The following is a 25,379-nucleotide window of genomic DNA, read 5'->3' as shown; positions in this document are numbered from 1 at the left end:
TACCCTACCCGCAATGTGAAAGGCCTTGGAAATTATCAACAATGTGAACGCTGCAATGTCTCGGTCAGTACCTTGGACAGTGACGGGCATTCTTAAAGAGTTAAGCACTTACGCCACAGAGAAACACTCCCCCGATGTTCATTCTAGCATGACCACTATCAGCCTTACCACAAATTAAATAGACTCTTCAGGGGAAGTCTGAATGCTTCCTTACACACTTTGTAATTCCGCAAGACATCCCCCGACCCTACACTCTTCTTGTTTATCTTCGAGGCTAATTCTTTGCTCTGATCACAGTGGGAAGTGTGTGCCCAGTTCCTGAGCAGTTAATTAAGGTCAAAACTCATTTTCTAAAGAAATAGCAGCAAGATTAAAGCTGCAGAGTGGAAGGTATCCTTCATTATTCAGGAAAAAGGCGTTTTTGAGGGAGGATGGGGCTGGGCGGATGATATGAAGGAAAGGGTGAAAATTACAAAACATGTTGGCAAACTCATGGGTTAGACCATTAAGATTACAAATCCAAAACTTCCATCTGTTGGATTTCTGGGCCAAAACATGAAGACCAAGAAAAGAGAATCCCTTAAAATAAGTACAAACAAGCCCTTGTTCTAAATCTCTTAGACTAAGATCAAAGGACCACAGCAAGTTCTTCCAATGACTTAACTGCACCTCTACTGAATCCAAAATTGTCTTCTTTGATGTCCTTCTCAGTGGAACTAAGGTGGACTCACAGATAAACAGTATAAATGAAGCAGTCTTTCTTTGTAGCAGCTCTTACTAATGTTCAGCATTTGGACTGATTCTGGCCACCAGGAGGCTGTTTGGATGTCCTTGGTGGTCTGGTGGAGAAAGAACCCAAGCTGGAAGCTGCAGACTTGGGCATGACACGAATTTTGTCTGTTACCTGAGCCAGCCCTCTATCTTTTCCAGCCTTCAGCATCTGTATCTGTCAAATGCAGATAATACCTACTGTGGTTTCTTTGGTGGAGTGAGTGTGTGTGTGTGTGTGTGTGTGTGTGTCCATATGTAATCATAGATTGAATAATATAAGCACTTTGAAAAAGTAAACACAAAGGTCATTAGTTTCCTTGTTTACTTCTGATCACAGATAGTCTAGTAATTATCTGTTTATATGTATTTCATTCCCAAAGGAAAGCATGCTTCTTGAAGGTGGGGTCTGTATCTCATTTATCCTTGACTTTTTTAACATCCAGCAGTGTCTTGTTCAGAATGATCCAAGGGGCAGGATAGTCAAATAGTGCAGAGCATAAGCTCTGCATTAGAGAAACAGGGTTACGTCTTCACACTGTCACATCTCAGCAATGTGACCTTTTAACCTATGCCATCCTCAGTTATTCCATCTGTAAAAGGGTGCTGGCACCTCATTGGGCCATTGGGAGTAGTAGACAGGACATGAATTTAAAACTTCAGGAGAGCTCTTGATATCTAGTCAGCGATCAACAAACCTTAGCTAACATATTTATCTTCTGTGTTCTAATTTTTGTGTTGTGAGCCATGAAAGGTGTCACGAAGGAGCTTAACCACTAAGTGGGTGCTTTGTCATTTTTTTGTGTGATTGTCCCAAATCTATTTTAATCTAACTGCTTCATCCACCAGTGGATACATAGAAAGAGCCAGGAGAGTCTCCAGGTGCTGTGGAAAGGTGGGCAGATTGGAGCTGGCTTTGTTGTTTTTCTGCTGAACAACCCCATACCAATTGCTTTCCACCTCCCAGTCTTAGTTTCCCCAGGTAAAGAAGTAGCAGGAACCAATTTATAAGCTCATCCTGCTGTTTTTAAGCACCATGAATAATCTCTGTGCTAAAAAGGAGGTCATCCTTTCAGAAACCCCGGCAGCTGCTCCCAGGGAGGAGTGGAACAGAATGGAACAAGAAATGCTTGCTTTGAACAGAGCCAAGATGATCCCATGGGCATCGATGTTGGTGACCCAGTCCAAATCGTCCAAATCCAGGATGCCTGAAAGACACAGTTCAAAGCTGAAACCAGAGACATGTACTCTGCCTTTCATTTGAGGGCATCTGAGTGGGAGGGCTCTCCTGGTTCACACACTCATCACCCTAGGGAGTCATTTTACCTGGGTAACGCATTTCCCTGAACTGATTACTCTCTCTTTAAAAGAAGTCATCAGTTTCTGTGATTCAAAAAGAAGACCATTACTGCACGCTGAATAGGACCTAGAATCCATTTTCTTTCAAGAAATGGGATGCTTGCTTAGGGAATTAAGGAAAAACAGCAAAGTAGGCTCTCCTTTACCCCCTGCAAAAATTAGACAGAGCATGCAAATCTTGAGGCATCAGCAGTACTGGAAACTGGGGCCTGTTTGTATAGCCTCAGCAGGAGCTTAGGATCTGCCAGACAACACTTGAGAGGTTCAGCTCAATGGTTCCTTGGCCATGAACCAGCTATGTGACTTTGGGCACATCCTTTCCTTTTCCTGAGGCTGGGACTCAGTTGTCTGTTCTGACACTGGCTTTTTCTGCCCTAACACAAAGGTAGGTAATAAGAATTGACCAGGATGGGTCAAATGCCCCTACTGTGAGTCCAGTACTGCCTTGGGTGCTGGAGATGCAATGTAGTTCCTACCTGCCTGGAGCTGATAAGTGAGGAAGCAGAGATATAGAAAAGTAAGTGAGAATAATATTGGAAGCAGGGTTGGAGAAGGTACAGATGCTTTGGAGGAGATGTGGGAAGGGCTGTGTGTATGTGTGCGCATGTATAAATGCATGTATGTGTGAGTGCATGTGTGTTCATGTATGTGTTTGCATGTGCATGTATGTATATTTTAGGAGGAGTCAGAGAAGCTTTCCCAGAGGCTGGGCATCTAAACTGAACCATAAATAAATAGAATTAGAATTATCATCTTGCGAGCACTTACTATATGATGGATAAAGAATTATCTTATTTAACTCTTTAAAACATTTTTTGAGGCAGATAGTATTATCATTATCCTCATCTTAGAGATGAGGAAACTGAAGCTCAGAGAGCTTAAGTCATTTGCCCAAAGCTGCACAGCTAAGAAGTGGCAGAGTTGAAGTTTGAACTCAGACTCTTAGACTTCAAGGCCCATGCATTAATCAGCCACTACACTGCCTCTTAGCATGGAAGCTGGTCAGAGGGAGCTCTAGATGGAGAGAAGAGATCATGCAAAGGTCTGCGCATGAGCTACGGGGTGGTGCATCTGAGGAGCTGGTTGCTGTGCACATTTCCTGGGATGTAATGTGTGAAATGGGTAGAGAGGGTCAAGGAAGCACTTGGTGGCACCAGATGAGGCCAAAGAGAAAGTTAAAATTTATGCTCATACCTGCAATCCTAGCACTTTGGGACGTGAAGGTGGATGGACTGTTTGAGCCCAGACATTTGAAACCAGTCTGTGCAATATGATACAAAGTTGCCTCTACAAAGAATACAAAAAATTGGCTGGGAATAGTGGTGCATGCCTGTAGTCCCAGTTACTCAGGAAGCTGAAGTGGGAAGATTGCTTGAGCCAGGGAAGGTCAAGGCTGCAGGGAGCCGAGAGTGTGCCACTGCACTCCAGCCTGAGCAACAGAGACCCTGTCTCTAAGAAAAATCAAAGGTAAAATTTATGCTAGGAAATAATAAATTAGAACTTTGTCCTGGGGAGAAAGGAGTTGCTAAAGAGTTTTCAGCCTCAGCCTCAAAGAGCTATCATCAGACTTCTTGTTTCAAACAACCATTCTGGCTGCACTTTGGGGAGTGGAATTTCCCTGCCTAGTGCTAATGGCATGGGACTTTTTCAGGAGACACAGTGAATTGTCACTCCAGAGGGGTGCAGTTCTCAACGACCTTCATCCCTCCCTCATTCAGTGTCATCTTCTCTCCATATATGACCCAACAAGGTTCTGTGTCATCATGGTGACAACATCTCACAATGGGTCACACCTGTCACACAGGGGCCCATGAGATTTTAGTAGGAAAAGAACCATTGCCTACTTCCTGTTTATTCCTAGTCAAGGTTTGGGGGAGACACCCATTGAGAAAGAATTGATGATAGCTTGGAGAAAGAATCAAAGGCAATGAGTGGCTAACTCAATGAAAGCAAGTTTGACGTTCGGTTCTTTATGCAAATTATGCTCCCTGCCAGATTGATTGGTGATAACTACTTTGGAGCTTTAGTTTCCTCATCTGTAAAATGAACTGGTTAAAGAAGGGCAATGTCTTCCAAAGCATATTCCAACTTATTGATTTACAAGATGCTCAGTGGGGAAATAATTTTATGACCAAATAAATTTAGAAAAGCCTGCTTACTATGGCCCCCTTTAGGTGATTCATATGATACTGTGGCACATTAAAGGCTCTGACAAGTTCTGCAGAGAAGACTTTTGCTTAATCTACAGGGCTTTATTACACTTGACAATGGATTCTGATATGCCATCTCCAAGAATCACATCAAACCAGTGACCTACAGCATCCACACTGGGGAAATTTGAAATAGAAGGTGCATAACTGCTGCCCTTGCTCTAGGAGTGTCAAGCTTGAGATAAAGAGCTCCTGGATGTCAGAAATAATACCTCACATATGTCAGGTGCTGAAACAATATTGGATGAAAGGAAGAAGTTCCCGATGGCTTCATGCCTGTGGCTAATCTAAAAATAATCCCTAATCTTTCTATTTTACCAGGTGCTGTATGATGTACCTGGTAATTCCTATAACCATTTATCACTCACATACTCTATGCCAGATTTTGAGGGTAAGGATATAAACAAACTGATTTTCTGCCCACCAGCAGTTGCCAGCCTCTAGGGGACCTGGCAGCAAACAGCAAGTGCCATAATCGAGACCCATGCAGAACGGTGGATATTGCACATCTTCTGTTTTGTGCTTTTCCACCCCGCTCTGGCCTCCAGACCCTGACCCTATGGACCATGTCAGCAGACTTCCTTGCGTTTTTGCTTCCAGTCATTTTCAGCCAATGAAACGCAGCAACAGGATACTGGAGAGTCAGAGGTTGGGAGTTTATTCTCTTGGCTCCCTCCTTGACAGGTCACTGGTGTGGGTGTGTCCCTTTTTCAAGGCTCCTGCCAGGGAATCTCGTCTATAGTTCCAGCCTCTGTGAATGTTATAACTGCTCTTCCTCCCTTTGCAGCTCCAGGACTAGAGATTGTAACAGCTCCCCAGTGTTGCCAGTCCCAGGTGCTGCACTATGCCTGGTCAGTTTCCTTTAACCCTGCCCATTGTCATGGACACTTCATTGTAAACAGCATCTGAAAATCCCCTTAGGGTGTCTAGTGTGGTGTTTGTTCTCAACTGGGGCCCTGACTAATCCATGATGTGAACATAGAGAGTGGAGCGGTAGATACACAGAGGTGGGGCAGGAAGTTAAAATTCAGGAGAGGAAGGTGATAATTAGTAAAAGCTTCACAGAGGAATAAACATGTAAGCTGGGTTTTGAAGGACAACTAGGAGTTTTCCCCGAAGATGTTATATTGATGACAGATGCACCTTAACAAAGATATAGGAGTATACAGGGGTAAACTTCAAGAATAGCTTAAAGTTAAATTGTGCCAGCTCTTCCTGAAAATCATTCTCCCATGTCTCTGAACCTGACCATCTTAGAGGATATGAAGGGAACGTCTGGTCACAAATTCTTCGGGATTTAATGACAAAGATGCTGCAAATAAGCCCTGGCAGCTCTGAGATCGCAAACAAATAGCCTGTAGGCAACACTGGAAATGCAAAGAATTATGTTGAACCCACAAAGATCTTTGAGACGAAAACTCAAGGCAACACTTACAAATTGAAATCGTGTACTCCAAAACTCTGGCTTTTTAAAAATGAGGAGAGAAAGAGATGGTCTGAAAATACCATGCTTGCATTCCCACTTGGCAGCAATCAGTTGGAGTTGGGGTGCTCTCTTCAAGGCTAGCATAGGACCTGTACTTTTCCACAGTCCCCACCACTCCCTAGTGACCTGGTCTTTGTACTGATGTCCACAAAGCTCTATAAAAATTATTTGCTGAGCCTTGTAATGATTTAGACTGATAATTCTGAATATAGAGGGTACAACCCCATCTACAAATTCTCTACTGTTCATCTTCCCTCCGCCCGTGCCTTAGTTAAACAGAGAACTTTTCAACACTCTGACATGCCTTTCTCTGGATCAGTGTCTGGGAAAGGCTGGAGCACGCTTTTTGCCTCACCACCTTTGTGCAACTTACATGCAGTCTTTTTCTTAAGTGGGCAGAGGGTGGGTTTGATCTGCCTCTCATGATCGGAGCTGGCAGGATTTTAAAAGACTGCACCAGAAAAACGCTTGTTCTTTGATATACCATGCCAGCCCCAGAAGGACTCTGGGAGCGTCAAAATCATCCCCCTCGTTTTACAGATGGGGAAGCAGATGGAGATAATGGTAGGGCTGAAGCAAGCCCACATAGTGAATAAGGGGTGGAGTGGGAAAGAGAAGGGAACCAACGTTTGGTGGCTCACTACTAGGTGCTTCATAGAGGAGGATTGTGTTCTTTTCACAATCAATTAGATAATTCTTAATTCCTTTCTACAAATGTATTGATGAATGCTTGGAGCAATCGAGTGACATATCAGAGGTCACATGACCAAAATATTGTAATGGTTTTGAACTTAGGGGCCCCAGGGTCAAATAATGGGCATAGGTGCAAATGTCAGCTTTGCGACTGACAAACAGGAAGTCACTGACTCATTCCATAAACTCTTCCTCAAAGAACATCCCAGACCTCTAAGCTCACAGAGTGAAGTGGCCCTGGACACGAGAGGGTTATCATGACAGGGCAGTTTCTCCTCTGCATAATGGAAGCTACCGTGGTGTGACATTGAAATGGGACAGTCTAGGTTCATAACCCATTCTTCCATTTGCCAGCTTTGCATCCTTGACTACACCACTTCACCTCTCTGAGCCTTAGTGTTCTAATCTCTGAGATGAGAGCAGGATGTTTCTCATGGTGGGAGGGGGCAGTTAAGAAGATCAATGCAATAATATTGTAAAGTGCTTTGCAAGTCATAGACTCTGCTTTAAAGATTTGGTCCTGCTTGGGTTGGGGGAGGTGGTTCCCAAGACCATCTGATGATTCACTAGAAGCACTCACAGGAGTTAGCGTGCAATTGTACTCATGGTGAAGGCAACACTACAAGGATTCACAATCAACTCAGTAAGGGAAAAGATACAGGTAAGAATCTGGAAGTCATGTGCAGGCTTCCTATGTTCTCTCCCTCCTATGGAAGATCACACAGGACACACTCTCCCTCCAGTAGCAAAAGTACAGCTATTCATTTGTAATATTTATAATGCCCAGGGTAGCCTATTTGAGATTCAGAGTTCAGGGTGGTTTTCGGGGGGCTGCTCATGTACATTTTTCTGTCTAGCAACAACCACAATTCCAGACTCCCAGAAAGAAAGCAGGTGTTCACCATCAATCACATTGTTTCTATAAACAGGGCACAGAGAATCAACCTTATCAGTTAGGGAATGGAGGAGACATTTTAAAAGCCAAGTTCCCAGATGCCAGCTATGGAGCAATTTGCAAAGAGGTCTTTGTAAGGATTACATTCTCAGGCTTGTTTTAATTCTTTTCTGCAAAAACTCCCTTTCAGAACACTTTTACTCATTCCACAAATCTTTTAGAAGCTTCTATTCAGTTTCTGGGACCACAAGGCTGTATGTAGAGATCAGAAAGTTCTGAACTCAAGGAAAAGGCAGTCTTTGGAAGAACAAAGAGAAAAACAAAAGCAGTGACAATATAAGCCTGTGCAGGGCAGGAAACCTATTGTTTTCTACCTATGCCCCTTCCCTGTTTCTTGGGATAACAGGATCCCCTCCTTCTCTTTAGAGAAATCCACCACCATCCACCCAAGAAATTATCTGCTAAGACTGTTGATCACAGATGGCCACAGACACTAGCATATAAGCCAAGCCTGACCAATGATATTCTGTTGGCCACCAAGGGACAAAAAGTAGTTGAGATTGTGTCTCAACTTATGGCAATGTCTTGGGTGCCAAAGAACCACCTAGAGGGAGGCTAGAACTACAACATGATGAAACGGGGTCTCCACCCAATGACTCTTGATCTGGAGGGTTTGCCATTGTCATGAGTAAACCAGGGTCTCTCCTTGTGTGCCACAAGGCAAGCCAGTAGGTCTAAAGCTAAAATGATTCATAGGTAAAGCAAGCAACAATGAATTAGCAAATTAGCTCCATGCGGGTCAGTAGGGGTGGAGATGGGAATAAATTGATAGCAAAAAGGGGGAAATGTGACCAGATATCAAGGGAAAGTGGAAGTCTGAATTTTATGTGACATCTTCTTATTTTTGAAGCACCGTGTTGGCCAAACGAAAATATTCCCACCTGCAGCTACAGGTCTTCAGCTCCTGAGTCAAATTTCCACCAAGCCCCAGCTAGGGTTGCTGAATTTAGCAAACAAAAATAAGATGTCCACATGAATTTGAATTTCAGACAAGCAATAAATAATGTTTTAGTGTAAGTGTCTTAGTCTGTTTGTATTGCTAGAAAGCAATCCCTAAGGCTGGGTAATTTACAAGGAAAAGAGGTTTATTTGGCTCAGGGGTCTCCAGGCTATACAAGAAAGGTAGCATTGGCATCTGCCTCTGGTAAAGGCCTCAAGCTGCTTCCACTCATGGCAGAAGATAAAGGGGACCCCACTTCAAAAGCAATCCCATGGTGAGAGAGGAGGAAAACGAAAGCGAGGTGAGGAGTGGGTAGGTGTTAGGTTCTTTTAAACAACCAACTCTTGCAGGAACTAATAAGAGTGAGAGGTCTCACTTACATACCCCACTCCTCCAGAGGTTGTTAATCTCCTCATGAGAGATCATCCCCTGTGACCTGAACACCTCCAACATTGGGGATCAAATTTCAACATGAGGTTTGGAGGGGTCAAATATCCAAACCATAGCATTAGGTATGTCCTAAATATGGCATGAGACATGCTTGTGCTAAAATTTTTTTTTTGTCTTTTTAAATCTAAAAATAAAATTTAACAGGGGTTAGGATTAAGGTTAAGGTTACTAACCCTATCCCCGAAAACCTGCTTGCCTTACTCCACACAGAAGAAATAAGCTGGTTTCATCTCCACCTCCAGGCTCTTCTGGGGCCTGTGCTAATTCTGCACCTTCATCAATAACTCTTGCTGCTCGGCCCACAATTCCCCATGAGACCTATCCTGTCACCTTCTCCTACTGCACTGGATGGATGGGGACCACAGAGGCTTATTAGAGATATCTGGAAGAGCCCCACCATGCAACTGGGGCTTACAACATCCACAGCGCAATGCCCATGCCATCCAAGGTTGAGGGCAATGCAATACTGGGCTGAACACCAAATATCATCTGTCTTTTGATCCTTATAAGAGGGGAGGAAATCCTCCTGACCCTCACAAAGCCAGGAACTCTGGTTATCTGGGGCTGATTAGAGACTCTGGAACAGCTCTTTGGGATCCAGCTCCCTCAGTTCACAGATAAGACCATAATGTGTCGTGCTTACTTGGATGCATTACTCTGTAGTATCCAAACAGCCAAATGCAAAGTTTTCTTCCTCTGCCCATCAGGGATACAAGGCCCTGGTTGCAAAGAATCTTTGTGAATCGCTAGGTAATTGGGGGTGTCCTGTTTCTCATTCTTCCCTCTAAACGTCCTTCCTGTTTGCCTTTGAATGTCCAGCTGATGAATGGCACCTCTGTCAGGCAGAGATGAGGTGATAGGAGTGGAGTAAGTTGTGACTCAGCTCATTTCCTTTGCCAGTCTCAGTGGCTCCAATACCCACCTACCTGTCTTTCCCATGCCTCAAGGGAGAAACTCAAAAGCTCCTCTGCACCTAGGACAAAAATGACCAAGACTTACAGAACTTCTCTGACACTGGGCATCTGTTTGCTGCCTCTCCCCAGACTGCTTCTTTGACCATTTGAGTTTGTTAATGGCTCAACCCTTTATTTCTCCCCCAGACAGCTTCAACTACCTCTAATGGGCCTCCCTGACACCATCCTCTTCTGCCTTCAATCCAGGCTCAGATGAGCCTGGAGTGGGGAGTATTTGGGGTCAGAAAGAGCCAGTTTGGAATCTTGGCCCTTCCCTTGGAATGCTGTATGACTCTAGACAAGTTACTCCACTTTTCTGAGGCTCATTCTCTTCATCTGTGACCCAAGAATACTTACTCCAAGGTCACAACATTTTAGGAACAATTACATTTTATATGTGATATCGGTTGTGGGTAAGAGAGGAGGAAACAGCTAAGGTTGCAGAGAATGTTCACTTTTAGAATATTCCCTATGTTTCAGATACTGGATCCATTTCTAAGTTAATCACTTTGTATAGATTATGCTTATTGTACACATCCTTTCCCATGCAATAGACATTGTTTTGGGCCTCTGTGTTATACAAGAGGAAACAGGCCCACCAGGGTTTTATTGAGCACTTCTGTTTGTTTGTTCGTTTTGTTTTTTGAGATGGAGTTTCCCTGTTGTCACCCAGCTGGGAGTGCAGTGGTTCAATCTCGGCTCACTACAATCTCCGCCTCCCGGGTTCAAGCGATTCTCCTGCCTCAGCCTCCCGAGTAGCTGGGATTACAGGTATGCACCACCATGCCTGGCTAATTTTGTATTTTTAGTAGAGATGGGGTTTCTCCATGTTGGTCAGGCTGGTCTCGAACGCCCAACATCGGGTGATCTGCCCGCCTTGGCCTCCCAAAGTGCTGGGATTACAGGTGTGAGCCACCGCACCTGGCTATTGAGCACTTCTTATGCGTTAGGTTCTATACCAGGATCTGGCAATGCAGTAAATAAAATAGGCACACGCCTCCTGGAGTTCATATTTGGCTGGGGAGACAGATATTAATACAATGAAGAAATGCATGAAAACGAAATTACAAATGCACGAGTGCTGTGAGCAAAATGTAGAGGGGGCATCGCTCCCATTTAACTCCTGATCCTGATCAGTTCCCAGATGCTGATGGAGCGCCTCCCCCAGGGAACGACATTTGAGCTGAGAGTTGAAGGCCGCTGCCTAAGTTTGAGTTCTCCAGAATCTGACCCTGAAACAAAGATTGGAGTAAAAGTAGCTGATTCAGGAGATGCTCCAAGTGTGACGTGGTAAAAGCCCCATAAAACGGCATACCTCAACCATACCTCGGCTTTCTGTTGAAACCGCTCTCTGTAACCCTGATATGACAGGCACGCAGGCCACACCCACACCATCTTGGCCCCTGCGACTTGTAATAAGTAATTCAGTTCTGTAATTTCCACCCTACCCAGACAATGCGTAAATTAATGCTTATCTTGGCTTCTGTGAACCACTAAAGTAACAATCGGAATGTCCAAAGTCCCCTGGCCCTCAGAATGTCCGAAGCCCCTCACCCTTTCCCCTGCCCAGGAGGTAGTTTACAGAATGTCCAACGTCCACAGGCCCTTGGAATGTCTGAAGCCCCTCACCCCCATCCCCGCCTCTCACCCTCACCCCCAAGGTGGGTTACGGGTATAAAAGGTCTTGACACCCTCCTTTCAGGGCCACAGGTTGGAGAGATGTGAGTCCTCCGTGGTCGCCAGCAATAAAGACCCTGAAATTTGGCAGACTTTTTTCTTGGTGTTGACTTTCTATGCTTGCTCCAGTACAACACAGGGAAGCACTTGTAGAGGAGTGAAGAGATGAGACAGGGATAGGAAAGAACCAGTAGAAGGTGCATTATCCAGCCAGGAGCCATTCCAGGAAACTAGAGTTCCTGTCTGGAAACTGGGAGGCTCTGTGGAGCACAGGCTACCCTCAAACTCCCATCACTTAGGGGATGAGAGGGCAAGGGTCTTTATCTCCTTTTTTTTTTTTTTTTTTTTTTGAGTTGGAGTTTCGTTCTTGTTACCCAGGCTGGAGTGCAATGGTGCTATCTTGGCTCGCTGCAACCTCTGCCTCCTGGGTTCAGGCAATTCTCCTGCCTCAGCCTCCTGAGTAGCTGGGATTACAGGTACACACCACCATGCCCAGCTAATTTTTTGTATTTTTAGTAGAGATGGGGTTTACCATGTCGACCAGGATGGTCTCGATCTCTTGACCTTATGATCCACCCGCCTCGGCCTCCCAAAGTGCTGGGATTACAGGCTTGAGCCACCGCGGCCGGCATGGGTCTTTATCTCCTAATTCTCATCAGTCGCTGGTTGAGGGATTCCCACAGAGCATTAATTTTGATGTTCTGATGCTTTAAGTCCTTCTGCAAGAGCAGCCAGGGTTCAAGTGCCCAGGAGAAACATTCCAAGGGCTGCTGGCGGTTGGTAGTTGGGTGGGCATGCACAGAAACGGTAAGTGCAAGGGGCTGTGGTAGGGCACCACTAGGGTCCACTAAAGATGTGTAAATATCGACTGCACACAGATTTAGAGAGATGGGGAAGTCTTCCGAGTAGACGACACTGCTTTTGCATGGGCCCTAGGTGGGAAGAAGGAACTTGTCCCCCATCTCATGTATAATAAGCAACTTGTCCCCGATCCTGTTTATAATAAGCCATAGAACCAGGTTCAAACTGGGGCCCAGTTGACTTCAGAGCCTTAATTTCTAAGACGTCCTGCCTCTATTCCAGCAGAGTCCACCAGGATCCAGAGACAGAAACTGTCAGATCACACACACGCTGGCTTCCGGAAGCACGATTTAATTACAGTACCGGTGCCAGGGGCTTTGAAAGTCCCAGACTAGGTGTTTAAAACACAGGAAGTAAGAAGGATTTTGCTGTGACTCGCTTTCCCTTCAAGGACTGCTCCCAGGGACACATCAAATCCCCAGCCTCCTTTTATCTTCCTTTTGCTTTTCCAGCTCTTTAGCCATGGACTGTTTTTTTCCTCTTCCAGATAATTATTTACACAGAAGGAGAATAATTAGCAGCCCAGGAAACGCCGCTTTGTTCTCAGTTCTCTGCCCCTGCCTGCCTCTCTTGTCTGAAGTGGCGCCTCTGCTGGGAAGAGAGACATCAAAGTCTGAGGAGGAGGCTTTACGCAGAGAGGGATTTTCTTTGTCTGGCTGAAAAGCAAAGACAATCTCGGCTTGCTTGTCTCTACCCCCGACTGCTGCACTGTCTGAAGCCTGGGAACCTGCTAGTGGCCCTGCAGAGGTTGGACTAAGAGATTGCTTTCCTGGGTGGCTGTGTCCCCTCTTGGGTTCACTCTCTCTCCTTTGACCCTCTTGCCTTTTGGTCTCCTGTTCGTGAAGGGTGTGTTCTGCCTTCTCAGAAAATACTAGAGGTGAAAGAACACGGGCTTGAAAACACAAACTCAAATGCTTTTGCGGTCAGCAGGTCGAGGGCTGAGTGAGGCAGGGCAGCATGAAATAAGGAGAAGAGGTGGGGACTCGGGTGGCTCAGAGAATATATGTCCCTTCTAAACCCAGTTTGTCCTTGTCATGTAATAAGGGCTCAGTGTTGCTGACCTCCCAATTTTCCTAAAGAAGTTGGACATCTGAATTTTCTTATGACATTTTATGTATTGTAAAATACTGTGCAGGTGAAATGAAACACCAAAAGAAGGTGCATATATCCCCTGACCATCGATCTGCAATGTCTGATCTATTTCAATTCTATCTTCTTTTCTTTTCTTTTTTTTTTTTTTTGAGATGGAGTTTCACTCTTGTTACGCCGGCTGGAGTGCAATGGCGCGATCTCGGCTTACCGCAACCTCTGCCTCCTGGGTTCAGGCAATTCTCCTGCCTCAGCCTCCTGAGTAGCTGGGATTACAGGCACGCACTACCATGCCCAGCTAATTTTTTGTATTTTTAGTAGAGTTGGGGTTTCACCATGTTGACCAGGATCAATTCTATCTTCTTACAGATAAGAGGAACATGCTCAGATAGGATTAGTAACTTAGCCAAGATCACATGTAGGTGATGAGGCCAGGACTGCAACCCGAGCCTTCTAGTATGTTATGGCTATTCTCATCACTTCACAGCCAGCATTACATTTGGCACATGCGAGGTGCACAGATAGTTAGCAACTAAATAATGAGTAACAATATTTCCTTTATATTGTCACTGTTATGTTTTAGCACAATGCTGGGTGCTATGCAGCCTGGATATATTCATCACCGCTCTTTTGGTTGAAAAGGACAGAAACCCAACTCAAAACAGTTTAAGCAAAGGAAGGATAGACCGGCTGCCATGTGCAACAGTGCATGAGCTTTAGGTATGGTTATATCCAGATGTTCACAGTCACCATCAGTTTGCTTTGCTATCCCACATGCTCTTTTTATCACTTACACTTTGCAGAAGTTGAGGTGTAAGATGGCTGAATTGACCACAAACAGCTCTAGGTTTGCTCCCTCCCAGCTAAAATCCCTAGTAGGCAAAAGAATTTTCTTATCCCAAGAGTTCAGCAAAAGTCTCAGGGCTGACTCTCACTAGACCAACTTCAGTCATTGCTCATGCCTCAACCGATCTCTGTGGCTAGGAGGATGGACTGCACCCAGATTCCACAGGCTGTGATTGGAGAGGAGGTAGTTCCCCAAAGGAAAATCAAAGGTGCCGTACGGAGAACGGCATGACAGACATTAGCCACAGATGCCCACTCCAACAGTGTTACTTTCCATAGCAATTTTGCAGGATAGTTATTGTCCCTGGATCATGTGACTCACAGGCCCTTTCTACCATGGAGTGAGATATGGGAATAACAACATGTTTTCTACTCAGAGGAGAGGAAACCAACCAGAATTTCTAAGGCAGTGGTTGCATTTTTTTTTTTTTTTTTTTGAGACGGAGTCACGCTCTGTCTCCCAGGCTGGAGTACAGTGGCGCAATCTTGGCTCACTGCAACCTTCACCTCCCAGGTTCAAGCGATTCTCCTGCCTCAGCCTCCTGAGTAGCTGGGACTACAGGCCCATGCCACCACATCCAGCTAATGTTTTTGTATTTTTAGTAGAGACAGGGTTTCACCATGTTAGCTAGGATGGTCTCCATCTCCTGATCTCCTGATCCACCCGCCTCGGCTTCCCAAAGTGCTGGGATTACAGGCGTGAGCCACTGCATCCAGCCAGGCAGTATTCTTAACTGGAGACAATTTACCCCCAAAAGGATCTTAGCAAAGTCTGGAGACATTTTTGGTTGTCCCAACTTAGGGATGCTACTCATATCTAGTACACAGAGGCTACGGATGCTGCAAAGCATCTGAGAATGTACGGGACAACTCCCACCACAAAGAATTGTCCAGCCCAAAATGTCAATAAGGCTTAGAACCCTGTTCTAAGAGTTTACAACTAAAGAAGCCTCATGCACATTTATTCAAAGCAGATAGATGGGCAACAGCCATGCCTCCCCACAGGACCTTGTCCATTTGCTTACAGTAGGGTGGGGCAGACAGAAGAAACAGAGCTAATCCCACCACCTGGAAAAGGCATTCCACAGGGTGGTGCCTGAAGTGGGTTCAAGTTGGTAGGAAAAAGTTGGCCACTCATGGAGTCAGCTCAAGTTCTAGCAAGCACGATCTGTGGGATTCCAAAGTGTCCCAAGGGCAGAGCATTGAAGAGATCAGAGAAGGCGGCATCAGGGGAGTCCATTTCGGGCTGGGGTCCAGGCCCAAGAAGACCAAGACAGGGCTCAGACATCTCCAAGCCTGAGATCCAAGCCAAAGTGTCTGAGAAAAACCAGGGCACAGGCGAGGGCTGAGGGAACAGAGGACAAAGCAGAGGCCCAAGTGGAAGATCAGATTATGGGCCAGTGCAGACAAATACCCAAAGTCCGCTCCAAAGCACGGGTGCAGCAGATGCTTAACTATGGCCCAATCTGTAGGCAAGCACAGTCCTTCGTACCGAGGAGTAACTGTGAGTGAAGATCAAGCCCTTACAGCTGTGGAAGGGAATAGGCAGGCACAGGTTAAACCCAGGCATAGCTTGACTAGTAGAGAATCAAGCCAAGACTTTAAAACTATATGGCATATGTATATGTCTGTGGATATGTGCGTGTACACGTGTACATTTGTGTAGATATGTTTATATGTTTGAGTGTCTGTGCATTTCCCAAAAAAGCGTATGAAGTGGCTCTCAATCTAAGGCACCCCTGACACATAGTAGGTGATCAATAGCTGCTTTGTTGAATAATAGTAGACTTAGTACAAAGCTATTACTGGCTATACATTTTAGAAGGTAATGTTTCCCTAGGATCAGCAAACAAAAAAAGTTATGCTTATGCTGACTCGATCGTCTCATCTCAATGGTTAATTCATTCAATCGCTGAATTATTTTCTGATCTAAGCACTTACTTCATGCTCTGTGCTCTGCTCCTACTGAGCATATAGAATAAGGAACAAGACAGGCACATGTTTTTCTTGAAGCATGTAGAATAATACAGCTGAACATACGGAATAAGGAACATGGCAGGCGCATGTTTTTCTTGAAGCATGTAGAATAATACAGCTGAACATACGAAATAAGGAACAAGGCAGGCGCATGTTTTTCTTGAAGCATCTAGAATAATATAGCTGAACATACGGAATAAGGAACAAGGCAGGCGCATGTTTTTCTTGAAGCATCTAGAATAATATAGCTGAACATACGGAATAAGGAACAAGGCAGGCGCATGTTTTTCTTGAAGCATGTAGAATAATATAGCTGAACATACGGAATAAGGAACAAGACAGGCACATGTTTTTCTTGAAGCATCTAGAATAATATAGCTGAACATACGGAATAAGGAACAAGGCAGGCGCATGTTTTTCTTGAAGCATCTAGAATAATATAGCTGAACATACGGAATAAGGAACAAGGCAGGCACATGTTTTTCTTGAAGCATCTAGAATAATATAGCTGAACATACAGAATAAGGAACAAGGCAGGCACATGTTTTTTCCTGGAGCTTATGGATGATTTGGGGAGAAGGACTCTAAAGATATGTTAATTGTTTAACCGATGGCTGCTGTCCTTATTAGGGACAGTTAGTTCATCTTAATGGAGTTGGTTGGGTTTGCAAACAGAGAGAAGATCTACTTATGTCCACCATATTTTAAAGGATTGCCTCCTTCCCCCCACAGAAACCACTCTTTGATGTCTTAAGATGCCATAATAGGCTTTTAGCTACCAAATCAAGAAATAAGTGATCAGGAAAAAGAAGAGCTTTAATTGCTATCATACTATTTTTTATCCCTTAACCCTTTATTGTTTGAGCTGGAATCTATAGACGCAGTTTTCCCACGTGGCAACTGGGAAGGCTAATGGTTGAAGGAAAACGTAGACATTCTATCAAAATGGTGTTTAGTGTTGAGGCAAACTTTGGATTTTGGGGTGGAGCCTTTGGGATGGCTGAAAAATGGGAAATAGAGTCAGTTTCATGTTGATCGGAGATGGAAACCAGCTAACCATCCCTATCCGACTTGCAAAGAGACCTGGATCTGTGTCAGGCATCTCACATTCAAGCCCTGACTGCCCCCTCTGCCTACCTGACATTGGGCACTTTGGGTCACTTTGTATATTCTTGGCCACTTTGATGATCTCCTTCGCAAAAGGGGGCTGATCATCTTCATCTGCTCAGAGGTGGTTTCAGCATCAGCAAGATTGTGGAAGCTTTTTCCCAATGTTGAGGGCTGTTTAGCATACGAGGTAATATTTTCATTGTTCTCTTCACGCATCAGGTTCTTCTCATTTCTGCCACTTGTTTACACCTGTATTCTTGGCACTGCTGCCATTCCACGTGAGTAATTTCCAAATTAAAGCTGCTTCTCAGCTGCAAGGCCTTGGAGTCTCTCATTTATTAATCTGAATATCATTCAAGTCAACATATGTTGTTTTCTAGTTGCACCAAGTACATCATTCCAGGGTTGGAATCAATGATCTTTGGTGTTGGAATGGTATAACAGCAGAGAAGATGGAAATTCAGGGCACATGGAGAATCATGGCATAATTTAAGAAGTGGCACAGGGCTGGGTGACCATGCCCTGAAGTCCCACCTAGTGGGTGCACACAAAGCCAAGACCCAGAATGTGGAGACTGAGACCTGGCTTTGGAAAGATTATTCATGGATGGAGGCTCCTGGTGGTCTTGTCTCACTCCCTCTGTCTTCTCCCATTCAAGCCCTGACCTCTATACGGCCTTCTCTCTTCAGGGGACCTCAAGTGGCTGGGACGGAACACCAAGCACAGGGCCTGACCTTGGGGATTGTGTTGTAAGGATTCAAAGCCAGCAGGGGGATTCTGACCCAAGGCAGCATGGCATGTACTTCGAGCCAGAAGAGGCTGTGTTTTCTCCATCTATTAGCCAGGCATGTTTTATTTGTGAGAGACGAAAAGGTGAATTCAAACTACCTTCAGCAAGAATAAAATTATTAACAGTAGTAAAATAAAAATGGAGGGGTAGGATTTCTTAGCTCATGTAATTAAGGAGTCAGAGGAATGGAACCAGTTTCAGGCTTGACTGGGTCCAGGGGCTTAGGAAATACTGTCAGGGTTCTGCTTTCTCTCTAGCTGTCAATTCTGTTATCGCTCTTGGCTTGGTTTCTATTCCAATAGTTTCTCCATACCTCATAGCCATTAGACCCCTGGCCCACTAATATTCTAGGAACTCAACAGCCCCAGTGAAAGAAAGAACAAGTGCTTCCTGAAACCTGAAATGGTTGTTAGGAAATCTCCCTAAGGACTCTGGTTGTCCCAGTTTAGATAACTTCCCGACCTCAGTCAACCACTGTGGACACGACTAGATGATGTGACAATTCTGTTTTTGAAGATGATGGTGGAAAGGTCAGTCCCACTGATACCAGAAGGAAAAGGTCTCTGATTCAAGAGAGTTATCCTGTCACCAGAAGAAGGGGGTAAGAGAAAGATGGAAGCTGGACAGACAGAAACAACAAGCATTCATCATATCAAATAATGTTTCATGGATCCCAAGTCCCATGAGATGGTTCACACACAGATATGAAAAGTTCCAGGCTCAAACTAGCTTTGAAAACACTGCCATCCTGGTTGCCTCTTATTTTGAAGGCTCTGAGAAGTCCTGTATTGAAGAGACCTCTTTTAATTTGTTTAACCCAGCATTTTCTAAAATGTTTTGATCACTGATTTTTTTTTTCCAGGATCAATTTTTAAATCATGGAAAAATGATGGGCTAGAAAGGGCTAAGATTCACATGTTGAGAGCATCAAAACCGAACAATCTGCAGTAGGAGTGAGGTCAGGGTTATTATCTACGTGGCTAAGAGGCTGGAGTTGGGCGGAGGGTGTTGGGAGTGTGAGCAGTGCAGAAACAAGCAAAGAGCATCATAAGAATGACTTTTCCTGGTGGTAGGAGCGCAGGAGCTGAGAGCTGTTATAGTGCCACCTCCTTGGAGTCCCATCTCACTGTGGGCAGGAGAGAGATACTGGAAGTTGGAGATGGATATTCATCTGGTGAGGGTGGAGAAGCCATGATTCTAGCAAGGACTCCTTAGCTCATGAAGCTGCTCCAACAATTTGAAAGAACACAGCCACCCAATATTCAAAGCAAAACTCCAACAGCCGCATCAAAGTGGAAAACAGAAAGCTGACCCTAACAGGACTATCACGCTGTGGCCAGGATTCAGGGTCAGGACCTGGAGCTGTCAGGACCCAATCAAGAGAACAGAAACAAATCTATGGATTTAAAAGCAGGAATCTGACAAAAGGAACTGGTTATACAGGGATGGAAGGGCTGAGGAGTTTACTAGCAACCTTGGGATATCACAGAGAGTGGTATGGCAGGAAGTTCCTACCACCTCCTGTTAGGAAGAATTCAGGATCTGGAATCCCTCAGCAAAAGCTGGCACCACAGGGGGCCAGGCAACAGTAACTGCAGCCACAGAAGGTTGACGGTTGCCACTGGAGATGCTGACTGGTGTGTGTGTGTGCGCACGTGTGTGTGCACGTGCATGTGTGTGTATGTATATGTGTATATATGTGGTATGTGTTCATGTGTGCATACATGAGTGTGTGCATGCATGTGAATGTATGTGTGTATATGTGTATATGTAAAACTGTGGGCATGTGTCTGTTATGTGTCTATTGTGTATAGGTATATATGCTTGTGTGTATGTGTACGTGTGTATACGTGCATATGTGTATGTGTATATGTATAAATGTGTGCATGTTTTTGTGGATATGTATGTAGATGTATATGCATGCATGTGTGTATCTGTGTGCATATTTGTGTGTGTATAAGGTACATATGTATAAATGTGTGGGTGGGTGTGTTTGTGCTGTTTGTGTGTATATGTAAATGTGTGTGTGTATACGTGTATACATGTGTGTGTGTTTAATCTTTTCCTTCTTTAGTCTACTGTCAGTATCTGCCATTGCCGATTCCAGACAGAAGACAGTTGGCCGAGGAGCCTCAAACACACTTATGGGAGACAGCTCCTTTGCAATTTCCTACACTGCAAATTTCCTTCCCAGAGCAGAGGAAAGATCAGAAGGTCATGGACCAGCAGAACCCAGCTTCAAAACACAGGGTTAGGTGGTTTCCCTGATGTTTCCCCAAATCAAGGATTGGCAAACTTTTTCCTATAAAGAGCCAGGTAGTAAATAATTTAGGCTCCGTGAGCCATTCAGGCTATTTGGTCTCCACTGCAGCTACTCACATCTTCCGTTGTAGTTCAAAGCAGCCATAGAACATATGTAAACAAATGATGTGTTCTGGTGAAACAAGGAGTGAGTAGAACGTGGCTGACAGGCTGCGGTTCCCTGATCCCTGCCCTAGAGAGCTCACTAAAGGATGCTGGGGATGTACCAAGGCTTTACTTCTTTCAACAGGAACAAAGTCCTGCACCGATCACAAGGCTGATAGAATAATCATTAAAAAAACATTTTTATGCTTAAAATCATTTCCCCCAGAATTCTGATTTGCAAAGTCTGTCCTCAGCTCTCACAACAATCTACCGTGTTGTTCTTACGTGTGTCTTTAAGATGTGCCAAATGTTGCAGCCTAGACCCAGACACCTTCTCCAACCTTACCCAGGATGGCATGCAATTTCTTCTTCCAAGAGCTCCAGAGGCAAGGGTGATTTGAACAACAGGGGGTTTATTTTGAATTGTACGTAATTAACCGCCAGTCAAGGGCTGATATCTCATCGCAGAAGCTAGTTTTGTCTGTGGAATTGTGAGACTAATTCTGTATGATGCATTCTTGGGGTTCGAAGATGGAGTTTGGAAGGCAGTGGCCACATGTTCAAGTGGAAATTGATTCAAAGTGGTGCAGACAGCTGCTTAGCCCAGGAAGACACTGTCCTCTTTCCCAAACTCAGGGCACAGTCAACGCGCACCTGAGCTTCCCTTGCCTGTGAAAGGGGCTTGGTTCTAAATCTTGACACATTCATGAGATAGAATTTCTTCCTTGATGAAAAACTTCTCCAGAAAACTCTCATTTCCTAGAATTCCAAAGTGGAAATGCTTATCCTGGCATTTGCATAGTTTCTTTCTTTCCCACCATGGAGTTGGGCTGTTCTGTACTTAGTAACTCACACCATCTCCTTCTTCTTCACTCCACATTTGGATCCTCTTCCCTTTGTTCTTTCGACTCCCTTTGCTAATGTTTCTGAGATCCATCGTCTCAGTAGTCATTGCCTTTAAAGAGGTAAAGTAACAAGCAAGATGACATAGACTTGTTTGGCTGGGAGAGTCTTGACAGAATTTGCTGATCACGTGGCATTCACCACTTCTGGGAGTCAGAAAATGTCCTTGTCCAAGTCTATTTCAGAGGGGGAAAATGTCCCAAAGGTTTTGGAAGGGTCTATATTATATTATCACTTTCTCCCAATTCTATAACTCTTTCTTTTACCACGGTCACTTCTTTAAAAAAGGTGAAGAGGCAAAGAGAAGAGCTATCTTGATTGGAAGTGTTGATATGCCACAATGAATATTTTTCACCTGCTCCATCCACCCTTAAATCTCAGCTTCGTCCATGTCTTAGTCCACTTAGCGTTGTATGAAGGAATTCCTGAGGCTGTGTAATTATAAAGAAAAGAGGATTATTTGGCTCACGGTTCTGCAGGCTGTACAAGAAACATGGCGCCAGTATCTGCATCTGGTGAGAGCCTCAAGTTGCTTCCACTAACGGTGGAAGACAAAGGAGAGTGTGTGTGCAGAGATCCCATGATGAGAGAGGAAAAGTGGGGGGGATGCCAGGCCTTTTTTTAACAACCAGCTCTTGCAAGAAGTAATTGAGTGAGAATTGCACTCATTACTATGAGGACAGCTCAAAGCCATTCATGGGGAATCTTTCTCTTTGACCCTAATACCTCCCATTGGGCCCCACCTTCAGTTCTGGGGATCAAATTTCAACATGAAGTTTGAGGAGATAAACATGCAAACTATTGCTGTTCCTGGAGCACAATGGATACTGCATTCTCTCTGAGCTATCGATTTCAGTGTCCCTCCTTGTCAGATTACATTTCCACCCCCACTCTCCGCTTCATGCACTCACACATTTCTCTTGAGTTAATGCCTTCCCCTATTGACTGACCCTCCAGCAACCACCTTCTCCCACTCACATTCTCACATCCCATCTCCTCAAGATGGTCCCTATCCCTACGCTCGTCCTGGTTGATCTTGACTTTATGAACAGGTTATCAATCTACTCATGATATTGCCTGTCTCCAAAAATCACTGGCATTAGAAGTTGGTCTGCCCTAGTACTTCGAAAGAAATTACTTTGGACTGAAATAATTTTCTGAAAGTGATAGCATTTTTGAAAGCAGACCCTCATTTCGTGCTTGTTTTACATCATCTTGAGGACCTTGAACAGTGTTGCATATGGTGCCAGTAGTGAACAAGATTTGTCTCATTTGCCAATTCTAATTGATTGGGAGTGCCTGCATAGAGCCACATCCAGATTCAGCAGGAAAGAGTTTCATGATCTATTAGTAATGTCTGCCATGGCTATTGGTCATGAGGGGGATGACATGCTTGCTATTTATCTGCTCTCCCTCTGGTAGGTATTCAACTATTACTTCCTCAAATTGAGAGTGACATAAAGATCTCAGAACCCAGAATTTTTAAAGCTAGCATTTAAAATTAGTGTTGCTGCTAATTAGCTAGGTCGATACTGAGCAAGTTTCCAGCCCTCTGTGGGTCTCCATTCTTTAACTATTAAAGGAAAACAACAACACTTAACCCCTAGAGCCTCCAATCTTGCAGAAGCTTGTGAAGAAGTTGATGGACATTCCCCAAAATGAGTGTCAATATTTCAAAAAGACTAATAGAAAAACTGTAGCATGGAGTGGTTAAGTATAGGCAATGTACTTTGGAAGCTAAATCACAAAAAAAAAGACTGACTTTGCGGTCAGATAAACCTGGGTTTTGATCCTAGTTGAGTAAGTTACAGGACTCCATGCTTCTGTTTCCTGAACTCTGAAATAAAGACAACTTTATGATAGTCTCGTAAGGATGAAGTAGGATAAGCATTGTAAATCCCTCATCTGAGCTTTAGCAAGCACCCAATAAAATCATATTATTATTGACATTATGATTATTTTAGATGAGACAGGCCGCTTATCTTTTAGAGGCATCATATTAACTAAGTGATCATCCGTTATATAGATCTGTGGTTATTCTGTGGGAAACATCCTTTTTTTTTTTTAGATGATCAGAGCAGTTTAGTTTGCCGACTGTATCCTTTAGAACAAGGGGCCCTAGGGAAAGAGGGGAACATATCAAAGAGTCTTCTGATGTGGAAAAGACCGGGGACCTTGGGGACGGTTGTCCTCTGAAGCCCTTTCTTATTTTGAATGTCTGCACTCCTCCAAATGCCAGAAATGCATCTCTACAGGGCTTGGCACACAGGCGGCTTTCCTGATGGGAGGTGAAGCCATTCTGAGATTTTCTGTCCTATTCTGTGACTCAGTGAACAGTTCACGTCCCCTGTCGGGCCAATTACTGATTTAAAATGTTGCTAGCAAAAGGCAGGCACGTTCATTATGTAGCAGCGAGCGCTCGGGCCCACTGGTTTTCTATTTATGCTGTTTGAAAAAGCCATTCTGTCCTAGTCCTTTGACGGTGCATGTCACCAAAAGGCTCCCGAATCACAGATTCTTCCCTGGCAGCTGTCCATCTCCCCTTTCTCTACCCATCCATCACCTTCTTCCACTCTGCAGGGGTCGGGCAAGACAGGAACTGCAGGAAACGAAGAGCTGAGAAGGAGCTGACGTTGTTGACAGAAACGTTACTTCCTATGAGAAGGAAGAGAACAGAATAAAATGAGGCAGAAATTAATTGATCAGGTTAGATTCCTGTGGCTCAGATTGATGGGAGGTCACATGATGCCATACCATGGTTAATTTCAATGAAGAACTTGAAACCATCAAATAAACCAACAGGTCTCCTTTGTGGAAGGTAGACAGGACCAGGAGTGAGGATACCTGGGTTCTAGTTAAGGCTTGCTTGCCCTTGAGCAGGCCATCAACCCTCTCTAGCTTCCAATCTTTTCTTCTGCAAATTGAAATTGTTGGATAAGATTTTCATTATATTTCCATCGGGCACGTATAATTCATGGATATTTTGTCCGATGAAACGAAAGTGGTTGAGAAGCTGAGTTCTTTGGTGGGTTCCTGTTTTGGCTTTATATAGATCAGTCTGAGTACTTACAAGAGTTCGACCAGTGACAGCTGAGGATTTCAACAATTTGAATACTCCTTGGATACATTTATTTTTGTTGGAGGACAGAACTTAAAGCTTCAGCAACCTGGAATACTATTGATTCATCTGGTCAATCAATCTTCCTTTAACATTCTGCAATAAATATTTTATCGCAAGAAATACATGCATAGGCACTTTTTTATTAATCCAAGTCTGCTATCAATCAGGAAAAAGATTAATGCTTTTGCTTTGCTTTTCCTAAGCAAGCAGAATGAGCTCATCTCAGGCATAGGATTAGTTCCTCCAGCAGTGTGCGGTGTTCAGTTTGACATCCAAAGTGCTTGCCTCATTAGGTGCCTGCTGTCTAGTAATCCAGTCTTTTACTCTCTCCTATTGTTGGTTTTTTTTTGCTCCTAATTTTGTTTTTATTTTCTCTTTCTATCTTTTTTTTTTTTTAATCACTTGTTCTTGAGTGCAGGGCACAAGGTTTCCAGAAGAAAGCTCAGGAAGCCCAGATTTCTGGATTAGGCAAAATGTAAGGCGTGTCCCTCCTACCTCTCCTTTTACTTCATGATAAATTGGAAAGATAAAGAGTTGCAAAGTGGTTTCATCTCTTTTCAAACACAGTTCTCCATGATGGCTTTCCCCTCCAATCCAAAGGGAGTTGCTTTCCTTTCTCAAAAGAGAAAGCACCCCCTTTTCAGGGGAGCCATCCGCATCCCAGTGTTTACTGATTTACTATGACAATGGTCTCCTTAGCAACCTGATTCTCACCTGATTAGAGTAGACAAGTCCCTCTTTAATGCACCGGGTCTTGCAAATCCCAGCCAAGACCAGAACGTGGC

The 25,379-nt window shown here is 44.3% G+C and overlaps 1 protein-coding gene across 2 annotated transcripts in view; it reads right to left on the bottom strand.

Annotated features, from left to right (window-relative positions):
- The window catches only part of MYO18B (myosin XVIIIB), a 397,224-nt gene that overhangs the window by 44,117 nt on the left and 327,728 nt on the right, over window positions 1-25,379 (bottom strand). The window contains exon 43 of one of the 2 annotated variants that reach the window (XM_054239730.2): window positions 16,614-24,128. The exons of the other annotated variant lie outside the window; for it this stretch is intronic. Coding sequence (XP_054095705.2) covers window positions 24,122-24,128 — 7 coding nt within the window. The 3' untranslated portion in view covers window positions 16,614-24,121. Of the gene's footprint in view, window positions 1-16,613; window positions 24,129-25,379 lie in introns of those variants that run through there. 2 annotated transcript variants of the gene reach the window in all.

The sequence above is a fragment of the Callithrix jacchus genome, chromosome 1 (assembly GCF_049354715.1).
Source record: "Callithrix jacchus isolate 240 chromosome 1, calJac240_pri, whole genome shotgun sequence".
Taxonomy (NCBI): domain Eukaryota; kingdom Metazoa; phylum Chordata; class Mammalia; order Primates; family Cebidae; genus Callithrix; species Callithrix jacchus.
Note: the sequence above shows the minus strand (reverse complement) of the source record. Positions and strands in the feature narration are given on the sequence as shown.